Here is a 21,799-nt window from a genome sequence, read left to right on the forward strand (position 1 = left end):
GTGTCCAGATTTGATGCTTTCTCTTCCCCCTTCTAACATTTATTGAAACTCTGTGGTTGTCAGAAGATGCACTTTTTCTCAGGTGCACCCGAAGGAACGTGCATCACTCCTGAATTGACTTTCTTCTCTTTTACATCTGTGACCACCTCAATTATCAAGTCTTTTTTCCACCCTGGACCGTCTTTCTGCCTTAGCCTCTTTCCTCTGCTTGTTGAAAGACAGCCATTAAGTCGAGGTTAACATTAATTATATATAGAAAAGAGTCAAGACCATTATCCTGCTTGCTCCACATTTTAACACGAGCTTCAGTAAACAGACCAGGAATAAACTGAAACACTGCTGCAAATCCTCCATTGCAGAAGCCCTTGCATCTTGGTTGGAGTTTCTTTAGCCTTGCTTTGTATTTACCTCCCTTAAATGTCTGGTGGTAGGGCAATGCACCCTCTGCAGAGGCTATAGAAGTCATGTCTTCATCTTGGGACAGATGTGAAATAAAAACGATCCAACTTCAGCCTCCAGAGACTTGTACCAAAAGACATTCAGTGCAAATTAGAACTCAAGCTGTGCAAAAGTTTACCAAGACACTTGAAGCCTCAGTAAATACAGTCAGTTGTAATATATAACATAATACAATACAATAATATAATACAAATATAAAATACAAAAATGTATTGTATTTACAATATTCAGAACAAATTGCATGAGGGATGGTTCTAGATCAAAGACTGTGGGAACTCTGTTGGACATGAAACCACTTTATTAAAAATTTATTTAAATATGATTTCTAAACTACTATGAACTAAAATAATCTACTTAGATCCATATGTTGCCACAATAGTTAGAACTTAGAAAAAAATCCAGAAATAGAGAAATTACAGGTGTTTTTTCCAACATTATAATTTTCATTTTTCTTGGTTTCATCTAAATTAGCAATAGAATAGAAATAATACTCAATAATAAGGTAATGCTTACTTTGGTTGGTTTATTGAAAAGGCAGGCGCCACCTCCATTGTTTAAAAATTCATGATACTCTTCAATATCACACTCAGAGAACTTGCTTGGAAGATAGTACCTGACAGAAATAAGGTAGCAGGATTACTTTCTCTAGTGCTTTTTACACTGTATTTTCTTTATTCAAAACAGGAAAAATATAACGTTATACTTTAGAAAAAGTATAAAAGCATGCTGTTCAGAATCAAAGTGACTCTTTGTAAGTCTATCTGATTGGAAATCCTTTCAGTTAATAACAAGGAAATATTAACAATGACATAGAGCTCGTGGAAAGTGAGAGCTTTAGAACATTTCACTAAACTTTTACATGTCAAACACCACAAGTCTTATTAAAGAGTGTGTAGTTCTCACAAGTGTGACTTGTTCCACTAACAGGCCTGATCTCAGAAATATATTTATTTCCCATTCATACTGCAAGAGACAAAGACTGATCCTACTTTGTTTCCCTCTTAGAGGAAATTGCTCTCCTGGCCCAGAGAATTTTTATATAATAGCATTATGCCCTTTCAAACATGCTTCTAACAAACACCACCTAACATTTCAGCTTCCCCCTATCGTGTGTCCCACTCAGTAAATTTCAACTGAGTACAGAGCACCAACCTGAGGCACAGTGCCCCACCTAAAAACCACATGAATCTCTGCATGGATCCTTTCCACAGGAAGTAAGTTTTCTCAAAGCAACTTCAGTGATCTTTATATTCAGATGAGTAGTCATGAAAGTACTTATGCTTCAAGCAGACTGTGGAGTCTCAAGGACTTTCCTCTATCAGCTCATCACACGATAAAAAAATATTAGCCAAAGTGTTATCCTGCATTGCCAGGAGTGATAACTGGCTCTTTCTATCCCTGCTGTTTATAACTTAGGTCTAAACACTACAGAGATTGTGGAATTCCCCAACATCCATCAATAAACTAGATAAATAAAAGGCTTTTTTGTGTCCCTAATTATTCAAAAGGTTTGAACTTCAGATAAAGAATTTTAAGGCCCTTAGATAAGAAATCACTTTTGTAAGAATCCAAAATGCTTCTCTGATTTGATTTTTAACATATTAAAAATCAGAAAAATCCTACCTAATATGTTTTCAGGTATATCAAGGTGAAAAATGCACACATTCACACTTTCAAAGAGTTTTGAACGAAATACACTCTTTGTTCAAAAATTTTCTGACCGCAAAGCTATTGTGAAAATTTGCAGATCCACTTGAAATGAACTAAAAAACCTGGAGCACTGTCTAAATCTAAAACTAGACTACAGTTTAACTCGTTCACATGATAAAAGACGAGCCTGTAATAAAAATTAAGGCCTGTATACACATGCCATGTTAGAAGGCATCAAGTTTCAATCAGTAACAAAAATTTGCTGATTTACTAGTTCTTAGACAAAATTTCTCCAGTAGTATAAGTATATATACACATATATTTATATAAGTGGGTATAAGTACACTCAGCCTCCCATGGGGGGTGTTTTTTTCTGACAATATTACACAACTTGAGGGATAAAAAATGATAAGATTCAGATGAAAGATTCCAACAGAAACACTAAAAATGAGACATACTTCAGAAATCTGATTATAGGATTTCAAGAATTGGGCTGTGTCATTGTTTGTTCTCACAACTCAATAGCAAACTTGCAGGAGAAAAAAAGTTACAAATGCTTCTGCTTCTTTGCAATAACCTGGCTTGACTGTTGAGCCCTTTGCTTTGAAAGTTAAATCAGCATTCACCAAAAATTCTCACATATCCTCTCATTAAGTCACTTATTCTCACATTTCTTTGAAGGTATCTAAGGTATATAGCTAAAACCTTATTTTCTGAAAAATTAATCACCACAAATATTCTGCTGAACCACAAAAGGCAAACATTTTCACACCCTTCCTTTATGTCACTGTATGAAGCACATGAATTTCCTCTAGTGAAATGCCTTACCCCATATCTCCCATTATGCATCCAGACCACATGTCCTCACACTTACACTCACCTGACAAAAAAAAAAAGATAAAGTCAAAAGTTACATCTTGAGCCTCGTGAGTCCAAAATAACAAACTTCTTATCACAAAAATCACATTGAACTCAATTCCATTTCATATTTCAATAAAAGTTGAAATTTTTTTGTTTGTTGCACACCTTAGTGTAAGCGTACCAGTGCACACTGCCAAACTTTTTCTAAAAACTATACATGATTCTATGCAATCCTGAGCTTTGAAAATATGTCCTGTTTTAATTTCCTTCTCTTAAAGCAAAGTTAAGGGAAACTGCAGTGTCAGCCTTCAGCACTTGCAAATCATGAGCCAGCTCTCCCATCTTCTCCTGCGTGATGATATTCAATTCCCAAATCTTCAGAGTAAGAAAAAAAGAATCATTTTAACCCTTCTATTTTTTACTTCTCTTCTTTGACTACACTTATGTGACTGGAGAAATCTTCAGTTAAAAAAAAACTCTAACAAAAAAGCAGATAAAAAAAGCATAAAACAATCAGTAAACACACGGCAATACAGCAGAATCCATCAGCTTCTTCCTCTGCTCTCCCTCCCTTCACCATGCAACTCCCTGGTTGGCAGAGGGCAGTCCTCCCTTCTGCCCTGCCAGCCTGCCTGGGATCACTTTGCTTTGGTCTCACTCCTCCACTTTCAGTACTGTGCCTTGTTTCTGTTTCAGTAGCAGTCCTTTGTACATACATGTTCTGTAGCTTGCCTTACTGTACACATGAACATCAGTTTATTGCTTCCATTTCAAAAGTACAGTTAGAAAGGAAATGAGGCTCTGTCCAACAGGTGCATTCTCACCTATCCCCACCAAAACAGTGCCCTACCTCCCTCAGTCATAGAGAATCACCACTTTTACAATTTTCCCTTTTACCCTGCCCCTGTATCAGCTCAAAAATATGCAGGTGGGAAATGAATGCTGAACATGTCTGTAGCATAGAGCATCCGCCCTACATTTCTGAGTATTTTTAAAATTAGAATTACATAATCTGCAAAATCTTTTAAATGCAGATGTGCCCCTGCATTATATACTTTCTTTAAAATGTCTGTAAACAAAATCCACGTAAGCAGAGTTCTATTACTCAAATAGTAATTTATCTTTTTTCAAATAGTAATTTATCTTTTTTAAGCCACATAAGTAGATATGATCCAATAAGTAAACACTCCAATTCATCATCTACATTGTTTCAAAACTGGTTTTTTATTTTAATCATATCGAGGCTGGGATTTAATATAACATGGAAGGAGGAAGGGTGAGGTGCTTGTTGTGGGCAGGATGGCAAAGATCTCAATTAAAGCATTGCATATAAACAGGGATTACTAAGAAGTTGAATACCAAGGTTACAGCAGAGAAATGGTAGCAGTAGGGCAGTAAATACAAGGTATTTGAGTAATCTACAAGAGGAACTGGGCATTTGGGAAATGTACAAGAAATCAAACAAGGAAAATAGAGAAAAAGTTATATTGTCAAAACTATTCCATGTAACAGTATTAAGCTTACTCCTCAACATTCCCAGGTCTAATAACGCATGTTTCCACCTTCGTGCTGTAAGACAGAAGCTGTTTGGTCTGTGGATGAAACACCAATCTCCCTGAAATGAATGTAAGTGGCAGACACCTTTATGGTTTGTTTTGAATGCAACAGTGACACCAGTGCTGCCAGGAATTATGAGCAGGGGAATATCACAGCATTTAAATAGTGGAATTTAATGATATCAAGAATCAGAAAATACGCCTAGCTGGAAGGCACCCACAAGGATCATCTAGTCTAACTCGTAGCCGTGCACAAAACCATCCTCAAGAGTCACACCCTATCCCTGAGAGTATGGTCTAAACTCTTTCTGAACTCTGTCAGGCTTGGGGCTGTGACCACTGCCCTGGGGAGCCTGTTCCAGTGCCCAACCACCCTCTGGGTGAAGAACCTTTTTCTAAGATCCAACCAAAACCTCCCCTGACACAACTTCAGGTCCTTCCTTTAGGTCTTGTCACTGGTCACCACAGAGAAGAGATCAGTGCCCCTGTTCTTCCCCTCATGAGGAAGTTGTAACTGCAGTGAGGTCTCGCCTCAGTTTCCTCTTCTCCAGGCTGAACAGACCAAGTGCCCTCAGCCGCTCCTCATACGGCTTCCCCTCAAGGCCCTTCACCATCTTTGGTGCCCTCCTTTGGACACTCTCTAACAGCTTCATGTCTTTTTTATATTGCAGTGCCCCAAACTACACACAGCTTCAAGGTGAGGCTGCTCCAGTGCAGAGCAGAGCAGGACAACTCCCTCACTCGACCAGTTGGCAGTTCTTTGCCTGATACCCCCAGGACACAGTTGGCTCTCCTGGATGCCAGGGCACTGCTGACTCATATTCAACTTGCTGTTGATCAGGACCCCCAGGTCCTTTTCTGTGGCACTGCTTTCCAGCATCTCATTCCCCAGTCTGTACAAACATCCAGGGTTGCCCGATCCCAGCTGTGGAATCTGGCACTTTCCGTTGTTGAACTTCATATGGTTGGTGATTGTTCAGTCCTCTGATTTGTTGAGATCTTTCTGCAGGGCCTCCTTGCCTTCAGGGTAGTCAAAAGCTCCTCTGAGTTTTGTGTCATCTGCAAACTTGTCTTAGTATCCCTTCCAGTCCTGCATCCAAGTCATTTAGGATGGAGTTCTGTGGAACCTCACCCGTGACAGGTCACCAGTCTGATGTTCCCCATTCACTATCACCATCTGTGCTCAACCCATGAGCCAATTGCTCACCCACTGCATGATGTGTTTATCCAGCTGTATGCTGGGTATTTTGTCTAGAAGGATACTGTGAGAGACAGTATCAAAGGTTTTACTGAAATCCAAAAAGATTACATCACCTGGCTTCCCTTGATCAACTAGGTGTGTTACTTTGTCATAAAAAGAAATCAGGTTTTATAAGCAGGACTTTCCTCTCATGAAGCCATGCTGGCTGTCTGTCTCTTCTCATGTTATTACAAGAAATAAAAATATTTCAACATTGTGAGAAACAGAAGGAAGAAACACATGTTAGAGAGATACTGATGAGATCCTCCACATTTTAAGTTTTTTTTTTCTTGAGACAGAGTGAAAAAACAAATAACCTTACCACTTATAATTTTTCTTCTGTCTGAGAAAATGCCAATGTTTTGGGCCAAGGTCTGTGCCAGAGTAACTGCCATCAAGTCTGGCTTTCCAAACTGAAAGAAATAAGCAAGGTAGGAAAAGTAATCAGTTACATACAGGTATCTCAGATTCAAGTGAAGCTTTTCTCACTTCAAAGCAATAAGAGCCAAAATCACATGCACAATGTTAAGCATTCTTACTTTAGGGTAGTTAGATAATGGAAAAGTGAGAAAAACTAAACACCAGTTTATGGACAAGTTAAGTAAGAGAAAGTCTGTTTATTTCTTGCCATTGTGGTTGCAAATATGAATGACAGGATATTGCAGAACTTGCTGAAAAGTGCATTTGAATCTATATCTGACTTTATTCACTCATCACTCTTCATTGAGATGTCCCTTCTCTAGAGCTGCACTAAAATTCTGAATCAGCAAAGAAAGAGAAAATATTTTGAGGAACATATCTGCACTGATAAATCCTGTGCAGATAAATTTCCACCACGTTTTTCTCACAGCAGTATCCCCACCTACCTCATTCACACCTCCGCCTTTAAGCAAAGAGCAGATTCCACCAGTGTGGGCTATACCACTTCGACTGCTCTGAAATCGACTCCCCCTTTGACAAAAAAGAAAAGAAAAGGAAGTTTACCCTGACCAGTCATGAGTTTTGAATCTATCTATTCCAGTATCTACCCTTCTGATTTCCAAATGAGAAGCTGGCATTTGCAAATGCTGGTTGCCACCACTATGCTGCAAACTGTGCAAAAACAAAATAGGAAAACCAGATAACCACTCACAAACCTCACATGACAAATTATCTCCAGAAAAGTTACACCATCTTGCCTCCTCCTTCTCAGAATACTGAATACAAGAAAGCATAAGAAGAAGGGGACTATTTTGCCAAATCACCTGGATCTCACCAGCCTTTTGTTTCCTGACATACTACTGCACCGAGTGACTTCTGCTGGCACATGCTACAGGCAGAGCGCAGGAGAGGCCATCATGCTGCCAATGCTAGGGGACTAGTAAAATGACACTGTCTAATCGGGCAATGCTGATGGTAAAACTTGTAGGGAGATGCATTAGTGGAAGGTGTAGACGTATGTGAAAATTCCCTGAAACTACAGCCCATCTCATCCAAGGAACAGATGCACTCCAAGCCTAAATCTAATCACCTCTTTGGCGCTGACCACATCAGCATGAATGACTGCCAGTAACTGGAGACAAAATATACTCTGCTTCACTTGAGAGTACTGATCCATCCAAGCCCTGGCAAGTTATTTATCTCAGAAAAAAAGAGGAAAACATCAAGAAGCAATACAATGGGCTAACTGTGCTGAAGGTGAAAGTACATTTGTAACTAGCATACCATCACACCAGCTAACCTCACCTCCCAGTTTAGCCATGTCTCACTCACAGACACAGCTTCAGAAACTATTTCTAAAAAATCTATGAATGCAATACCTCAAACATCATTGGTGGTGGCACTAGAATTAGCATTACAGGCCAAATCAGGCTCTCTTCTGCGGTAGTCAATCCACACACGTTCACAAGAACAAGACTTCCCCCCAAAGACCTTACAATGTACCAGAGAACATACATGAAGGATGTGAGAAAACCTGATTCCCACTTAACAGATAAAGATCTGAGCCATGGGGAAAACAAAATCTGTAAGCACCACTTGCAGATCTTACTAGATTTCTTCATGGTAGAAATCAATGATAGTAATTAAGACTGTGCAAAAATTCTGAGAGGGTGGATCCTGGGCTTGGGTATCCTGGAACCATACCATGACCATAGCCATGTAAAGATGAGGTTTTAGGTCAAGTTAATTCCTATAGGATTCTAAAATAGTCAGCAGAGAGAAAAAAGGACCCCAAAAGAAAAGATATTCATTTGGCCTCTTTGCTGTGAATCAAAAATCTCAGCCATGAACCTCTCCTCTATTTTTGTAGATACATTTTATTGTATCAATCTTATTTCCAAAACAATTAAGATATTTAGGAAAAAAAAACATTCCTCTCATTTTTCTTACAGTTCAAATATTTTGGGAGAACAAACTGTTTGGAGGATCTGAAACACTGCAGCAATCGTGCAGCATGCAGGTGATTCACTAAATTAAAGCAGGCCATTGTGCGCTTGAGCAGGAAACCTCACTGGTTTCAAAACTAATGTTCTGCTTTTAAATAATACAACAGGTCAGTCCGTGCTCTGCTGCTAAAGAAGCCAGCCTCTGAGGTGGAATCATGCAAGACCCTCCAGGTATCTGCTCTTGTGGATAGGTAACTGCACAGAATAACAAAGGATTACAGCACATGCAGCTCAGTCTTAGTAAGTTAAAACTGAGAGTCAAACCTCTAGTCGCATTGGCAGGCAATTTGTGCATTATCTTTTCCCCACCTCCCCACCCAAAACATTTTTTTCTGAATTATTGTGGATTACACACACAACAGAATGGAGATGCATGAGCAACTTGTGAGAATCAACCCCCAAGGAAAGAAAAAACCCAGTAATAAAACATCACACGAGGTTACGTACGAAAAAAGGTGAACTGCGTCACATTTCTCTCTGATAAAATCCCTCCTATATTTCATAAACTCACGTAGGGTCACCAAGGGATTTTCAGATATGGTGAACTTGTTATCAGTAGCCCAGGTTTCCATGGCAACCAATACTATCCTGGTGTTAAGTTGTTCTTTATATATCTAGTACATTAACAGAATGAACAAATACATTATGTCAAATAGAACAAAGGTGAGGTTTACCCTTTTTTGCAATAGCTTGCATTTTTACATAACTAAGTAATTATCTTCTTCTACCACAATTTAGTTTCTCCCAGGTGATTTTATCTCCCTTAAAACCAACAAATATGACAACAAAGTAAAATCTAAATTTTAGGCCTAATTCCTCAATCAGCTCTCTTAGTCTGCAAAAAGATCCCTTGTAGGTCCTACACAGGTAGAGGTGCACAGAAGAAAGATATGACTTTTGAAAAATTACTACAGAACCATTTCAAATACTACAAAGATTTGGAATTAATGGGTCTTTTATAAATCCAGCTCACACCAATGACACACAAGGGCTCTCTTATACTGAACAGTGATCTATAAACCCATGATTTTTACTGTTGTACACCTCTACAGGAGTATTTAACCTTACGCTGGCTGAATCAGGAAAAAGAGGCCATCCTGTCAATGCTGGAGGTTAACACTGCACACCAAATACTTTCAAGCATTTTTTCTAGTAATACTTTTATTTTTCTAGCAATACTTTAGTGGCATGAGGTACAAGAGCCAGCATCTCATCCAATTTATCATCATAAACATAATTCACATAGTCCACCTATACATCCCCATTCTAACTCATTTACTCAGATGCACTTTTTCTGGAGAATTTTAGTGCATTCTTATTTCAGATTGTCTTTTGGGTTTCAAGTTGTCAACACAGGGATCTTGTGTTAAAAATTGTCATATCTAAGACGCTCCTTAATACCCAGACTCAAGAGACTGATCCAGCAGGATACTTAAATATTTGAAGCCTCAAGAAGTCTCTAACGCTTTATGTTATACAAAGGCTTTATAGGTGGCTGACTGTGGTTCTACATGAAAAATTGTGATCTTCACATATGTTATTATTGGTATATCATGAACCGACAACTCCTGCATATATCGGCAGGAGAATCATATGACTCATCTCACACATAAAAGAACATTTAGTGGAGTGATACTTACTAAATCTGCCATGTTCACAACTGATTTAGCATAGCTGTTAGTATGGCCGACTGACAAGCGGTGCTTTTTGCACTGCGAAACAAACACAGACAAGTTACATATGCAGAATTCAGAAAAATAAGCTCCATTTCCAAAAAAGAATAAAGTAAAAAGCAACTACTTCAATAGTAAAACCCCTGTGCAAAGTTTGGTCTCCTGTGCTGAATGTGGTGACAATAAGTGATACTGGAAAATTGCTCAGAAATTTGAATTACTGATATACTTTACAACAGCTGTTGTGAGGATCTATTCATTCCTGCTTGGAAAGTACTCTAGACCTTTACTGGGAAATGCTATAAGAACCATAACATATTGTTACTCTTCTTATCTTTATGGTTTGCAATTTTAAAGCCCATCACACATGCCAATGCAGAAATTTGCAAAAAAACTTCTATAGTTGAGACTCCTTTAGAGGTGTTTAGAGGTCCCAGAAGTCCAGAAGTGCCTGTATCCATGTTCTAACATAACAGATTTCCTTTTTCTTTTTTCTTCAGTTCTCTTTCTCAAGCTGTTTTCTGGTTTTCTTCCTGTATAGTTTCACATTCCCTAAATGCCACAGTAACTGGTTCAAATCACTTCAGCAATCAGACTACAATGGCACCTTTAGTGAAATCTGTAATGAAGTTCTATAAAGATGACACTGAAAACAGCTGTCCAGGTACTCCTATTTAGAGGGAAAAAACACCCATGGATGAGCACCATGGGTGTGGAAGTCACAAGTGTCTCAGAGTAATTTAGAATAAAATGGACAAGATTTTCAGAAATGTTTAACTATCTTGTGCCCCATGATGCTTGACTTTGGAGTGAAAATTGTCCATATTTTCTGGAGCTAGGATCTTTTAGTGGGCAAGAAGAAGTGCCCAGCAACTAGCAGGTGAGAAAGATATGGTTTCAAGAAGGAAGGAGGGGGAAAAAACACCAAAAATAAGGAACTTACTTAAAAACAAAACAAAACAAAACAAAAAAAACAAAACAAAACCAGAAGAACATGACTATGAATCTGAAAATGACAGAAAGGATGAAATAAAAAAGCTAAAAAATAAATGGAAAATGAAGCGCTGGAACAAAGGGAAATAAGCATACTACTCAAGTCTCAATTTGCAATTAAAAACTCAAACTTTAGGATACTTAGAGACACTGGAGGCCTACTGAAATATTTTCAGTATAATAATTTATAAGTCCATTTGGGTTTTAAAAGCTTTATTCCCCAGTTGGAAGCAATGGTTGGACAAGCAGCTGAGAGGGCAGACAGGCGGGCACTGCACCCCTCGGGGGACTGGTGGGTTGTAGGCAGTTCCTGGACCAGAGGAGGAAGTACAAATTTCATTGTGCCCTCCGGGAATGCCTGGTGAGGGTGAATGGCAAAAGTAGCTCCAACTCTTTAGGGAGTCAGCCCCATATCGAGTGCACCTGGAGTGAGGAATCGACTGACACACAGAGGGTCATCTAAACATACATGTGCACCAGCCCAGGCCACGGGGCAAGGGACAACCCCAGAGCCAACAACGATACTTCCTTCTCCCATGAGGAAATTATTTGGCTTCTTCAGTCATGGATATTCACTGGCATTTGCTTCAGAGAATAAACTCCTAAGTGGACTGACTCTTGCAGCAGCTGTAATTAACCAAAATCAGGAAACATGGTCCTTGGAGTAAATCTTCCCAAACAGATAAGGTCCCAAGGGGAAAATTTTTGCTTCATGGCTTTAAGAACAAACACAATGACACCAATTTAGGGAATTTGCATCCAGTATTATTGGTTTTAATCCAAGAATTTGTTGCTATGCTCACCAAACTGAGATGATGGAGGAGCACGCTGTCCAAGGACAGTGACACGTTCCTTGTATACTTTGATGTCTATTTTTGCCAATTTGGGTATTGTTTGAGAGAATTGCTGCACATTAAAGAAAGAGTAGATAAAATGTATAGAAATATTTTGATTTTCAAAGCCATAAAGGACCATGAAATCATCTAATGTCACCAGTTGGATGGACACCACCAGTCTGAACTTTCATGCAGTTTCTTCAAGATAGGATTCTATTGTTTGTGTTTGACACTACCTTTGAAGACTGCAAGGGATGAAGAATTCACCATTTCCTTTGATATTTTCTTCATTAATTATTAATCATCTTCACTGACATAAATCTGTGCCTTTTCCCGCTTCAGTGAGCCTGTTTTTTCTTCAATACACTAATCTTTATTATGTCTCTTTCCACTACATTAAAGAGCCTATTTATGTTCTCCCTGAGAAAGTATACAAGCTTAACAAAATAATTTTTTCTATATTGATTTGGATGTATCAAAAAATGCAGTCACTATTAATTTCCCCATTGTCAACAGCTGCTGCACAACTGCAATAACTGCACTATTGATTGCTGAGTGGCTGTAACCAAGACAAGCGTTCAAGAAAGACAGAAAGAAAAGCATCAGCTTAAGTCACACTGATATTACTTTATGACCCTATTTTCTGATACTCAGGTCTAGTTGCATTCCCTGTGTAATTACCTTGCCAAAATTCAGAAACAACTTCATCAACGGTAAATGAAACCAGAATCTTTTTCATTAAGGACATACAGAATGTAATCTGGTCATATATTGTTCTTAATTGTTATCTCTCATGGAAAAATTAAAGATGATGCTAATTATAACTGTAAGATGGTTAAGTGTGTCAGTCTTACCATTAGATGATCATTTACAATCATTAACTCAATGTATTTTGTTTCTTCTTCAACTTTACGTGGAATCTGACGAACCTACAGAGAGAATGCAACTCTAAGATTAGAGTCTTACAATACAGAGAGAGTGTAACAGGTACCAAATGCCTGCACTTCGTGGTTCTCCCACTTTAATAGACAGGGAATGAACTCTCAGTTTAAAATACTTATTTTAAATCAAAATAAAGTGAGCTACTTACCCCCATTGTAACATTAAAAAAAAACATATTTCATTACTGGGACTTTCTGATAAAACTCTATACTCAAAATGAGAGAAAATAGTTTTTCATTTGCAATTCAGCAGTATTTAACAATTTAATAACTCTTTAGGTAAGCAATATCTAAGAGAACCCACCAATGTTTAGCCCAGCACAAGCAGCAGAACTCCATGTGGGCAAATTAACTCAGCAGACATGAAACAAACTTGATGGCATATTACTTATAAACAAGCATATTGGCACATACCTGCCTTTTCCTTCTTTTGTGTCTTGGCCTTACAACAAAATTCTGTGATGTAGCATTCATCTGCCAGAACTCTAAGGAGAAAACACAGACAAATACACTGAATATTTACAGGAATATATTCCAACAATTAGTGACCCTGATGCCACATGACCATAGTACGGCATTCTTCAGCACATCAGATGTGGCAACACCTCATTTTTTAAAGTTTCCAACCAGAAGGGAGGCAACGTTACAGATGCTTCTCAGTAACAGGGCTCTTATTAAAAACTCTACTAGTGATAATCTGGGTCTGTTGAAACAGATGATTTGTGGGTGTCACACTTCTGAAAGCACAGCAGATGTTCTATGCCAAAACTTCACCAACACTGGGCATGAAATATTATTAGCACAGTGCTTCCATGGAGTGAATCACATTTTCAGGAATTCAGCAGCCATTGACAGAGTTCTTGCAATAGCTACCTAAATTAATAAGAAGAGCATGGAAGGCAAATTAATGCTTTAAGAAGATTATATTCACAAAGCAAAATATGTCAGAGTTGGGAGAAACCTTATAAGATTTGGCAATGCTCACTTATCAATACAATATTCCTCCCTGCTAATCCCACTGTGTCTTTAATTTCTTAAACCTCTAATCATATGCACCAAGTAGTTTATTCTGTTGCCAAATCCCTTTCACCAAATCTATTACTAGCCACTCATGGAAAAGGACACATTATAAATTAAGCAGAAGACAATACTTGTTCTCACCCTTTTAAATGTCCAAGAAGTATTTTTCCATCATTAATCTTAGATTCATAGTCGCTGCCTCTCTTTCCCTATACAAAAGAAACCTCTTTCCTTATCTTGTAAAAACGTGTTTGCTATTCACATAACCCCAAGAAGACCTTTCTTTGGGACATGTAAATTAAATGTTTGCAGTTGCTTCATTTGCAATATTTCTTTTTCCTTTTACTGCCTTCCCTCCTTTGTGTTTTCTGCAGCTATGGACATCCTTTCAGTCTCCAGGAACCGAAAAATGCTTCCAGTATTCTAGAATGATTTTACCAGTCCTGCAAAAGAGTAGGTAGTACTATAGGAACTGTATAAATTAAGGGACTTCCACTTCAAACTCCTTTGTACACAACTTCTGGTTGCATTACAAAATCCTGAACAGTTAAATTTCACTGATAAGGCCAGAAAGTTTCTCACAGCTCCGCTTCCCACCTGTACATTAATTGTGTGATTTCTGCATGAGGTTTAAAAATCGGGTTAAAAATAATGCTGATAGAATTTGACAGGGCTACCATATCAGCAAAATCTTAAAACACAAAGCTCAGTTGCCCATCTGAAAAAACATTGCCAGGTCTAAATGTTAATCTTAACCAGCAGTCACTAGTTATTGATAAAACAAACTAGGAAAGCAAAGCATGATTAACTAGTACTGTCTTGGCTAAATCTTGGGGATTATACTGTCATTTTGGTATGTGAAGTTATCTTTTTATGGAACGACCTAGACAATCAGAGGCCCTCTGCTTAAAAATATTTACTGTTACACCAGTGCACTGGAGCACTTTCTTTACAAAAAAAAGAACAAAAATAAATTAAATCACACCAGAGGCTCCCTATTTATAGCTTAAAGACCTTCAGACTCTTGAGTTTGCAATGGTGAGAAACTAAATTACAATTACTAAATTACAACTTTCTTACAACATTGTTTTTATTATGCTTTACATATGTTAGTTAATTTAGCATGTGTTCTAGTGCCACACAACTGGATCTTAACCTGTCATTTTTGGTTTAATAACATGAGTAATGAAACTGGTAAAAATAACACTTTTCAACCAATAAAAAAAAAAAAATTTACAATACATATACAGGGTCTCAGATAACTTTACCAGCAAATGTGATTGTTTTACCACCATCAGAAGTCAGTCATCTCCAGAGGGAAATGATGCAGCCATTAATGTTAACGCATTAACACACATTAACACTGTGTTATAATTCACAAGCTGGATGAATTCACACACGGTGCATTTCCAGCCAAGGGCCTTCAGGAAACAGAACATGGACCAGCAAAATCACAGAAAGTCTAACAGATATTTTGATGGGAGTAGTATACCTGTATACCTTGACAAACTGTAATGAGGATTCACAGTCATAGAATCTTTTTGGCTGGAAAAGACTGCTAAAATCATTGAATCCAATCATAAGCCAAACACCGCCAAGTCCAACTAAACCATTCCCCTAAGGGTCACATCTACACATTTTTCAAGTGATCTCAAAGAAAAAAAAACAAAAAAAAAAAAGAAAAGGACATCTGTTACACATTATTTGAAAAACAGAACCTTCAATACCAAAGTGCTATCTAAGGCCATATCTAAGTCCTCACAGGCTGTGGGAAAAAATAGAGTCTAGTAAACAAAGTCAAATACTCTAAGCATGCCAAGTCATCCATCCAAGCTTTCCTTATTTAAAGTCTTACTACCCCTCAGACAATGGTAAATTCTTTTGTGCAATACCTTGCTTTTTTCTTATTACATAAGGAGCAAAAGAATGTAAAAAGTACACTGCTATCAATGATAGCAATACCATATAATAACATCGGAGCCCCTGGTGGTCTAGTGGTAAAGGCGCGGCGCTATCACCGCCGAGGCCCGGGTTCGATTCCCGGTCAGGGCCACTCCCGGGCAGGTGGAGCTCGTTAGCTCTTAAAAAGGCAACCCATCTACGTCCTAAGGACCTCGCTGCCACCGTCCAAGCTCGCTTGGCCCCGGCAGATGAACCTTAGGATTAAAGGGTGGGCTCAGTTCCGCGCACACTGTGTCTCACCTAAAAAATCCAATGCACAGGCTGGAAGGTGTAAAGACCTTCCCCGGATCTTCACTCGTGAAGACTGGCCATTATATTATAATAACAGTGTGTGCTTTTACTATCACTGATAGCGAATAATCCCTGTTACTTGAATTTTTTCCCTTTCAAACATCAATATTGGAGCTGAAGATATATCCAGTTTATTCCTAATGCAGTGCTTAGTGGAAATCTTACCTTATACAAACATTCTTTTAAAGATAAGAGGAAAGTCTTGGTATCAAGGAATATTTCCTTAGGTTGATCAAATTGATAAATTACAAGAATAATAAGGAATGTAAGAAATATTGATGCCATATCCTAGCATAATGTTTGCTACTACTAACAATAATTCTGCTGTAGTACTTTTAAAAAAATAACAGTACTACTAGCAATTAATTGCAAATATTATTTAAAGAAAAAAAAGACAAGTCAAGACAATACTCAGCACTCTTCAGTGCTGGAAGAGAAGAGGTAGGACCATGCAGGGACACTGGTGGGGCTCTTGTCCTCTGGAGCTGTGGCTATGCATGGAGGATGACTTAGAGAGATAAATTGAATAAACACTGACAAAAAAATTGTGGGATTCTTAATGAGGATGCATTATAACTATAGAAATTTTCACTACAAACCTCAGAAACACCTTTTCAAACAATTTTACAAAAGCAAGTGTGGGCATGTGGGAAAGAAGACTGTGAGTTAATTTCTCCATACATGGTATCCTAAACATAAAGATTCATTCTTCAGAACCAAAATTAGGCAAGCCAGTTGTAGCAATTTCCCTTGGCTTTTTCCTCACTAGCTCTCTGAATTATTCTCCTGAAGAAATTAGTCTAGAGGTGGTTTCTACTAAAACATCAGTGTTTATGAAGAAAAGTTTTACTTATCTAGGATATATATTGTAGAGTAGGAAAATGCATCTGTGATATTGGCAAATCCTTGACAGAATGGGGATATAAATACTGCAATTTTAGCTTCAATTAACATGCCAACTTTTCAGATGAAAACTCATTTTTTTAAAAAGTCCTTCTCTGTCCACACAGAATGTGAAAGGTTTGTGGGCATTCATCACTACAAGCACTTGAAACCTCTAAATTCATTTGCACTGAAATGCATGGCCCTCATTAGAGCCAGTACTGTGAAAGATGCTGATTGGACTGGAGATGAGAGAGTCACTGAACAGCAACGACATTTGGTAAGTTCTTGTCTCCCATGCTTATGCTCACACCATGGTACTTGCCCTGTATCTCAAAACAGGAAAAGTTCATGAAGATTTATCAACCACTGGCAATGTAGGGTTCATTTTTATCATCTTTAGGCTACCTCAATCCTTTCCTCTCTACAACTACTAGCACATAATGCAGTCCATACACCACATGATTTTTTTAAGAGAAACATGAAGTTCTAGAAGTTTCATTCATTGGACTCAGGGTTCTTTCAGCACTTCAGGTTCTTTGTCAATGCTTTCAATGTTTCAAAATCTTTTTTTCAGTGCCTTTTTACTTAATCGGGGAAAAGAAGATACAAACTAAGAAACAATATACTATCAGAAGATGATCTATCAAATACAATTAACAAATTTGGCCTTAGACTAAAACATTTCATAAGTCATGAATAGTAAAAGCTCATACCAGATGGTAGGTCATCAGAAGGAAACTCAAACAACTTGGATTTGTAAACAGAGTGGAAATGGAAGTCATCCTGTAATTGTAAATAATTGCAAGAATTAAACCAGGAAAAACTAGTCCACCTCATGAGCCTTAAACAGACAATTCCAAAGGTTCTTGTTATCCAACACACATAGCAGAGAACATGCAAGTTGCAAGGCACCATTCTTCTCCTTTACCCAACTGTAATATGATTGCTAATGTCACGGTTAATCATCTTTCACTGGAAATATCTGAGTACATCAGAGTGGCTGATGCTTAGAGCTGGGCTTAAGAGACACATATATATACACCACTGCCTAATTTTTGTCAGTGATGATGGAACCTTCCATATGAGGTAAATGAGTGGAGAATGAGGGTATGACCCTTTGGTCCCACAGCCTTATGCCTACCCTGTACCCACGGATGACTGTAGTCAACAAACACAGCAGGACTACTGTACAGTTCTACTTACATCTGAAGTGTAGTTCTCATCTGGTTCAATAAGGTAAGTATGATTTCCATCATAGAACATCCCACTGTCAAGAGCAGGAAAGGTAAATATGGTTTACTAAACAAATACTGGTGCAACATGGAATTAAGTTTAAGAAGTTCATATACTTTAAAAATTTTAATATTTAGAAAAGGAAGCAGTTAAAACTGGTTTCAGGAACTGAATGCAATTTCAGATCAATCTTTTGTTTTTTTCACTTCAGAAAGAAAGATTTTCTCCTGTGGTGTAACAGACTGTTCTTTCTTCCACAAACCTTTCTACAACATATATAAACACAAAAAAATGGACTAATTTAGTTAACTGAAAATCCAGTTCAAAGTCCCCACTCCCACGCAAAAGACATCTACCTGCAACAGATAAGTAAAGGACCTGTCTTGATGAACATGCATATTTGGAACATAAGCATTGGCTTTCCTCAAATAAAAATGTTATTTAATGGAATTAACCTTAGGCTTTAATGGGTTTTATTAACTCTTTCCTCAGTATTTCATTTAAAGATCTGTATTGATACTGGTATTACACTGTAAGAGCATAAAATCAAAAGGTATTTCTTATATCACTACCACTATGATCTTCAAGCAAATCAGTGTATTCTTTTAATAATTGTGCCTTTATTTCAGTGGCATACACACATGCTTGGGATTAGGCTGTATCAGCATGTCCCTTTCAAAGGGCCACTACTAAGGCTTGGCCATAAATATGAACTGTGAACTCGAACTCGGCACATAGCACACAACAGCAGCATGAAAGCAAGATTATTTATTTATTTGCATTAATCTTAAAAACCAAATAAACCAAAATAAACACTGAATTGTAAACAACAAAACAACAAAAATTCTCTTTTCTCCTATGCAGCAGGTTTTCCTAATCAGTAAAATTGACATTCACAGAAGTATCTTGGGTTATCGACTTTATAACACACATCTGCGTGAGCGTGAGTAATTTCTAAAATGTAAAGCTGTTTCACCATTCAAATTACCTGTGACTATTATTTAGAAACAAATACTGTTTACACAGCTCAAGTGAAATATTCTAGCACCTGCTGAAGCTTCTTTGCTTGGAAATAAGGCGAGGTTGGGGAATACCCTGTAGATTTTTATTAGGCAAAACTTCCTTCTAATTGCAATTGTAGTTAAGCACAGTCTGCAAGTCCATCAGCAATGGATGTGTTAGAGAGAAAACAACATCAAAACATGAGCCATTTCAAAAACCTACATTTTGATGATGTATAGCCTTCAAACAATCAAACTTGTAGCCATGAAAGTCAAATCTGCAGCAGTAACGGCAGTTTTAACATTCACCACCAGCCGGCAGCAAAATCCCAGACCTGCCTGCTGCCTGTGCCCTCTCCTCCAAAGCCAGGGCTGCCTGACTATAGCTTATTTATATCCCAGCAACCGCCGTGTTTTGCATTCAAAGTCTTTTTTGTGTTAACCCATACGAAACCGTGGTTACTGCACATCCCACAGAAAACAACAACAAAAATCTAAACAAAATTGCTCGCTGGAAGTTAAGGTTGCAAAGGTACCTTTGTCAATAGCAAAGTCATTAAGAAGAGAAGACATTCATAATTGTAACTATTGTCAGCCAGTCATCCGACTAATTTAACTAATAAAAGGAAGCGCACAAAACAGACATTACCAACAGAAGAACTTAAAATTTATGCTTAAAAAACCCCAACATTGTCTCACATGTATGAAAAATTCTGCTACCAGATGAGATCTAGAGATACTAATAAGCAGGAGAGGAGACTGGCATGAACTTCAAGAATATGCAGCTTGTTATTCTATTAAAGGCATCTATTCTGTCTTATGCACTTCTTAAAATTCATGAAAGCAAAGCTCCTGCCCTGTATACCTTATTAGAAGACAACCCTTCCCAGAGTCCCTTATTCCAGCGAGGTGCTTCAAACTGTGGTTGAAGCAAAGGAACTCTGATTGCCAGCGTGAGTTTCTAGTAACTACTTATAATTTAAATTTTACTGTGTGGGAACTAATTGTAATGACAGAAATGCAGAATCAGAAAATGTGAGTTTAACACAGCTCAGGAAAGCATTACTTTCTCATACTGGATGTTCGAATTACCAGCCTGCTAGAGAAAGATTGTGTGAAGGATAACTCTGCTGAAACTTTATTGTAACAGGAAAAAAAAAAGGGGGGGGGGAGGGAAGATACCTCTCAAGAGAGAGCTGAATGATACAATTAAAAACATACATCATTTTTGATGCATCATTTTGACCAATTTGAATATCAGGCCATTTAAGAATACAGAGCAGCAGGATGGTCAGTCTTAAGAATAAACCCACAAAAAGAGGGCAGGGAAGGACAGATGCAGGCTCTCCTTCCTTCCTTCCTGCTTTTTCTCCTAGGAGTTAGCAGGGGCCAAGACCTAATGGATCACTGCTAATGGAAGCCATGCATCGGCTCAGGATGCATTAGGATGCTACTATTTTTAGTCTCGCTGTCCATACTGAAACTGGGCTCAAGTTTCTTGAGCTGCACAGCTGTAAATCAGGTAAGTGCCAGGATGCGAGCCTTCTGCATGCATTCTCGCCCTTCCTAACAAAGAATATACAAGTATAAATATACTATTAAATAACACTTCTTAAATCTATGTACTTATATGGCTGATACCAGAACTACAGACTAGCTGGAGATAAACAATGGGCTGAAGATTTCCATCAGCTAAGCCCCTTTTCTGCAGAAAAAGGCAAAGCTCACATAACCTCCACACAGATTCATTTGCTGCCATGACTTTTCAAGCTGATCTCAGTATCAAAAGTGCTGAGATCCTGTAATTCCCAGATGCAACAGGCACTGAAGTTGCTTGGTTGCTCTGAAAACCTGACTAGCATCATTCAATAGTACCAAAAGTAGACAAGTCCAAATCAAAAACACAGCTTCATGTAACCTTCAGATGACAGATGCTTTAATTATATTATCAGTAAAATTATGATTTTCAAAGCAAAATTATTGCACCACTTTATATCTTTTCTTCTAGATTTTTCAAGATTTTACTATATCAAAGGTATTATTCCATGCACACAACTTAAGGCCAGCAATTCTGTTAAAAACAAAAAAAAGGATAGTACAAAATAAACTCTAAACTGACATTTTCTTTCTAAAGAGATTACAAAAGAAAGATAATATATAGCATTGTAGCAAAAAGAAAAGAACAAAATTTCCAAATGATACACTGGTACTTCTACTCTGTCTCTAATAAATTATCTTAAAATAATACCTGGCCACTGCCATAAGTGCTGTTTGGAAAAAAAAAAAAAAAAGAAAAAGAAAAAGAAAAAAAGAAAAAAGAAAAAAGAAAAAAAAAAGACATTCTGAAGATTGTTGAGTATTAATATTGGTGCCAAAATAATAGGAAAATAAATAGCATTTATTTTACTATATACATATATTATTGTACTATAAATAGCTTTACTTTCCTTAAAGGAGTAATAAACAAAGGCCAGTAAAACTCAAAAAGAGACTTACTGTAATCCATGGCATGTTGACAAGGCAACAAATGATACAGGATTTCCTCGAATTTTTCCCTGATAATAGCAATGTTCTCCTCCCTGAAATTAGAAATTGAGACTGTAAATCTGCAGGACATCCCGCAGTATCACACACCATACTGTCAAACACTGTTTTTCCATAAACACATATCTAAGCCATTGTCATGGGACAACAGGAACCGACTATCACTCACAAGGGTGTTCATCTCATCTCCTTTTAGCCATGTTTTGGTACTTAGATAAACAACATCCT

General features: G+C 37.7%; 1 protein-coding gene across 3 annotated transcripts in view; it reads right to left on the reverse strand.

Annotated features, from left to right (window-relative positions):
* Positions 1-21,799, reverse strand: part of ADAM22 (ADAM metallopeptidase domain 22) — a 134,057-nt gene that overhangs the window by 40,589 nt on the left and 71,669 nt on the right. The window contains exons 5-15 of one of the 3 annotated variants that reach the window (XM_050324135.1): positions 21,524-21,606; positions 17,997-18,060; positions 17,507-17,576; positions 13,050-13,120; positions 12,549-12,623; positions 9,833-9,904; positions 8,640-8,806; positions 6,633-6,717; positions 6,089-6,179; positions 2,938-2,989; positions 973-1,072 (exon numbers count right to left, since the gene is read on the reverse strand). In XM_050324135.1, the coding sequence (XP_050180092.1) occupies positions 973-1,072; positions 2,938-2,989; positions 6,089-6,179; positions 6,633-6,717; positions 8,640-8,806; positions 9,833-9,904; positions 12,549-12,623; positions 13,050-13,120; positions 17,507-17,576; positions 17,997-18,056 (843 nt within the window). In that variant the 5' untranslated portion in view covers positions 18,057-18,060; positions 21,524-21,606. Of the gene's footprint in view, positions 1-972; positions 1,073-2,937; positions 2,990-6,088; positions 6,180-6,632; positions 6,718-8,639; positions 8,807-9,832; positions 9,905-12,548; positions 12,624-13,049; positions 13,121-13,796; positions 14,123-17,506; positions 17,577-17,996; positions 18,061-21,523; positions 21,607-21,799 lie in introns of those variants that run through there. The other 2 variants (XM_050324125.1, XM_050324117.1) reach the window with 2 other exon arrangements.

This window comes from Myiozetetes cayanensis, unplaced genomic scaffold, assembly GCF_022539395.1.
Source record: "Myiozetetes cayanensis isolate MyiCay16 unplaced genomic scaffold, myiCay2020 scf1, whole genome shotgun sequence".
NCBI lineage: Eukaryota > Metazoa > Chordata > Aves > Passeriformes > Tyrannidae > Myiozetetes > Myiozetetes cayanensis.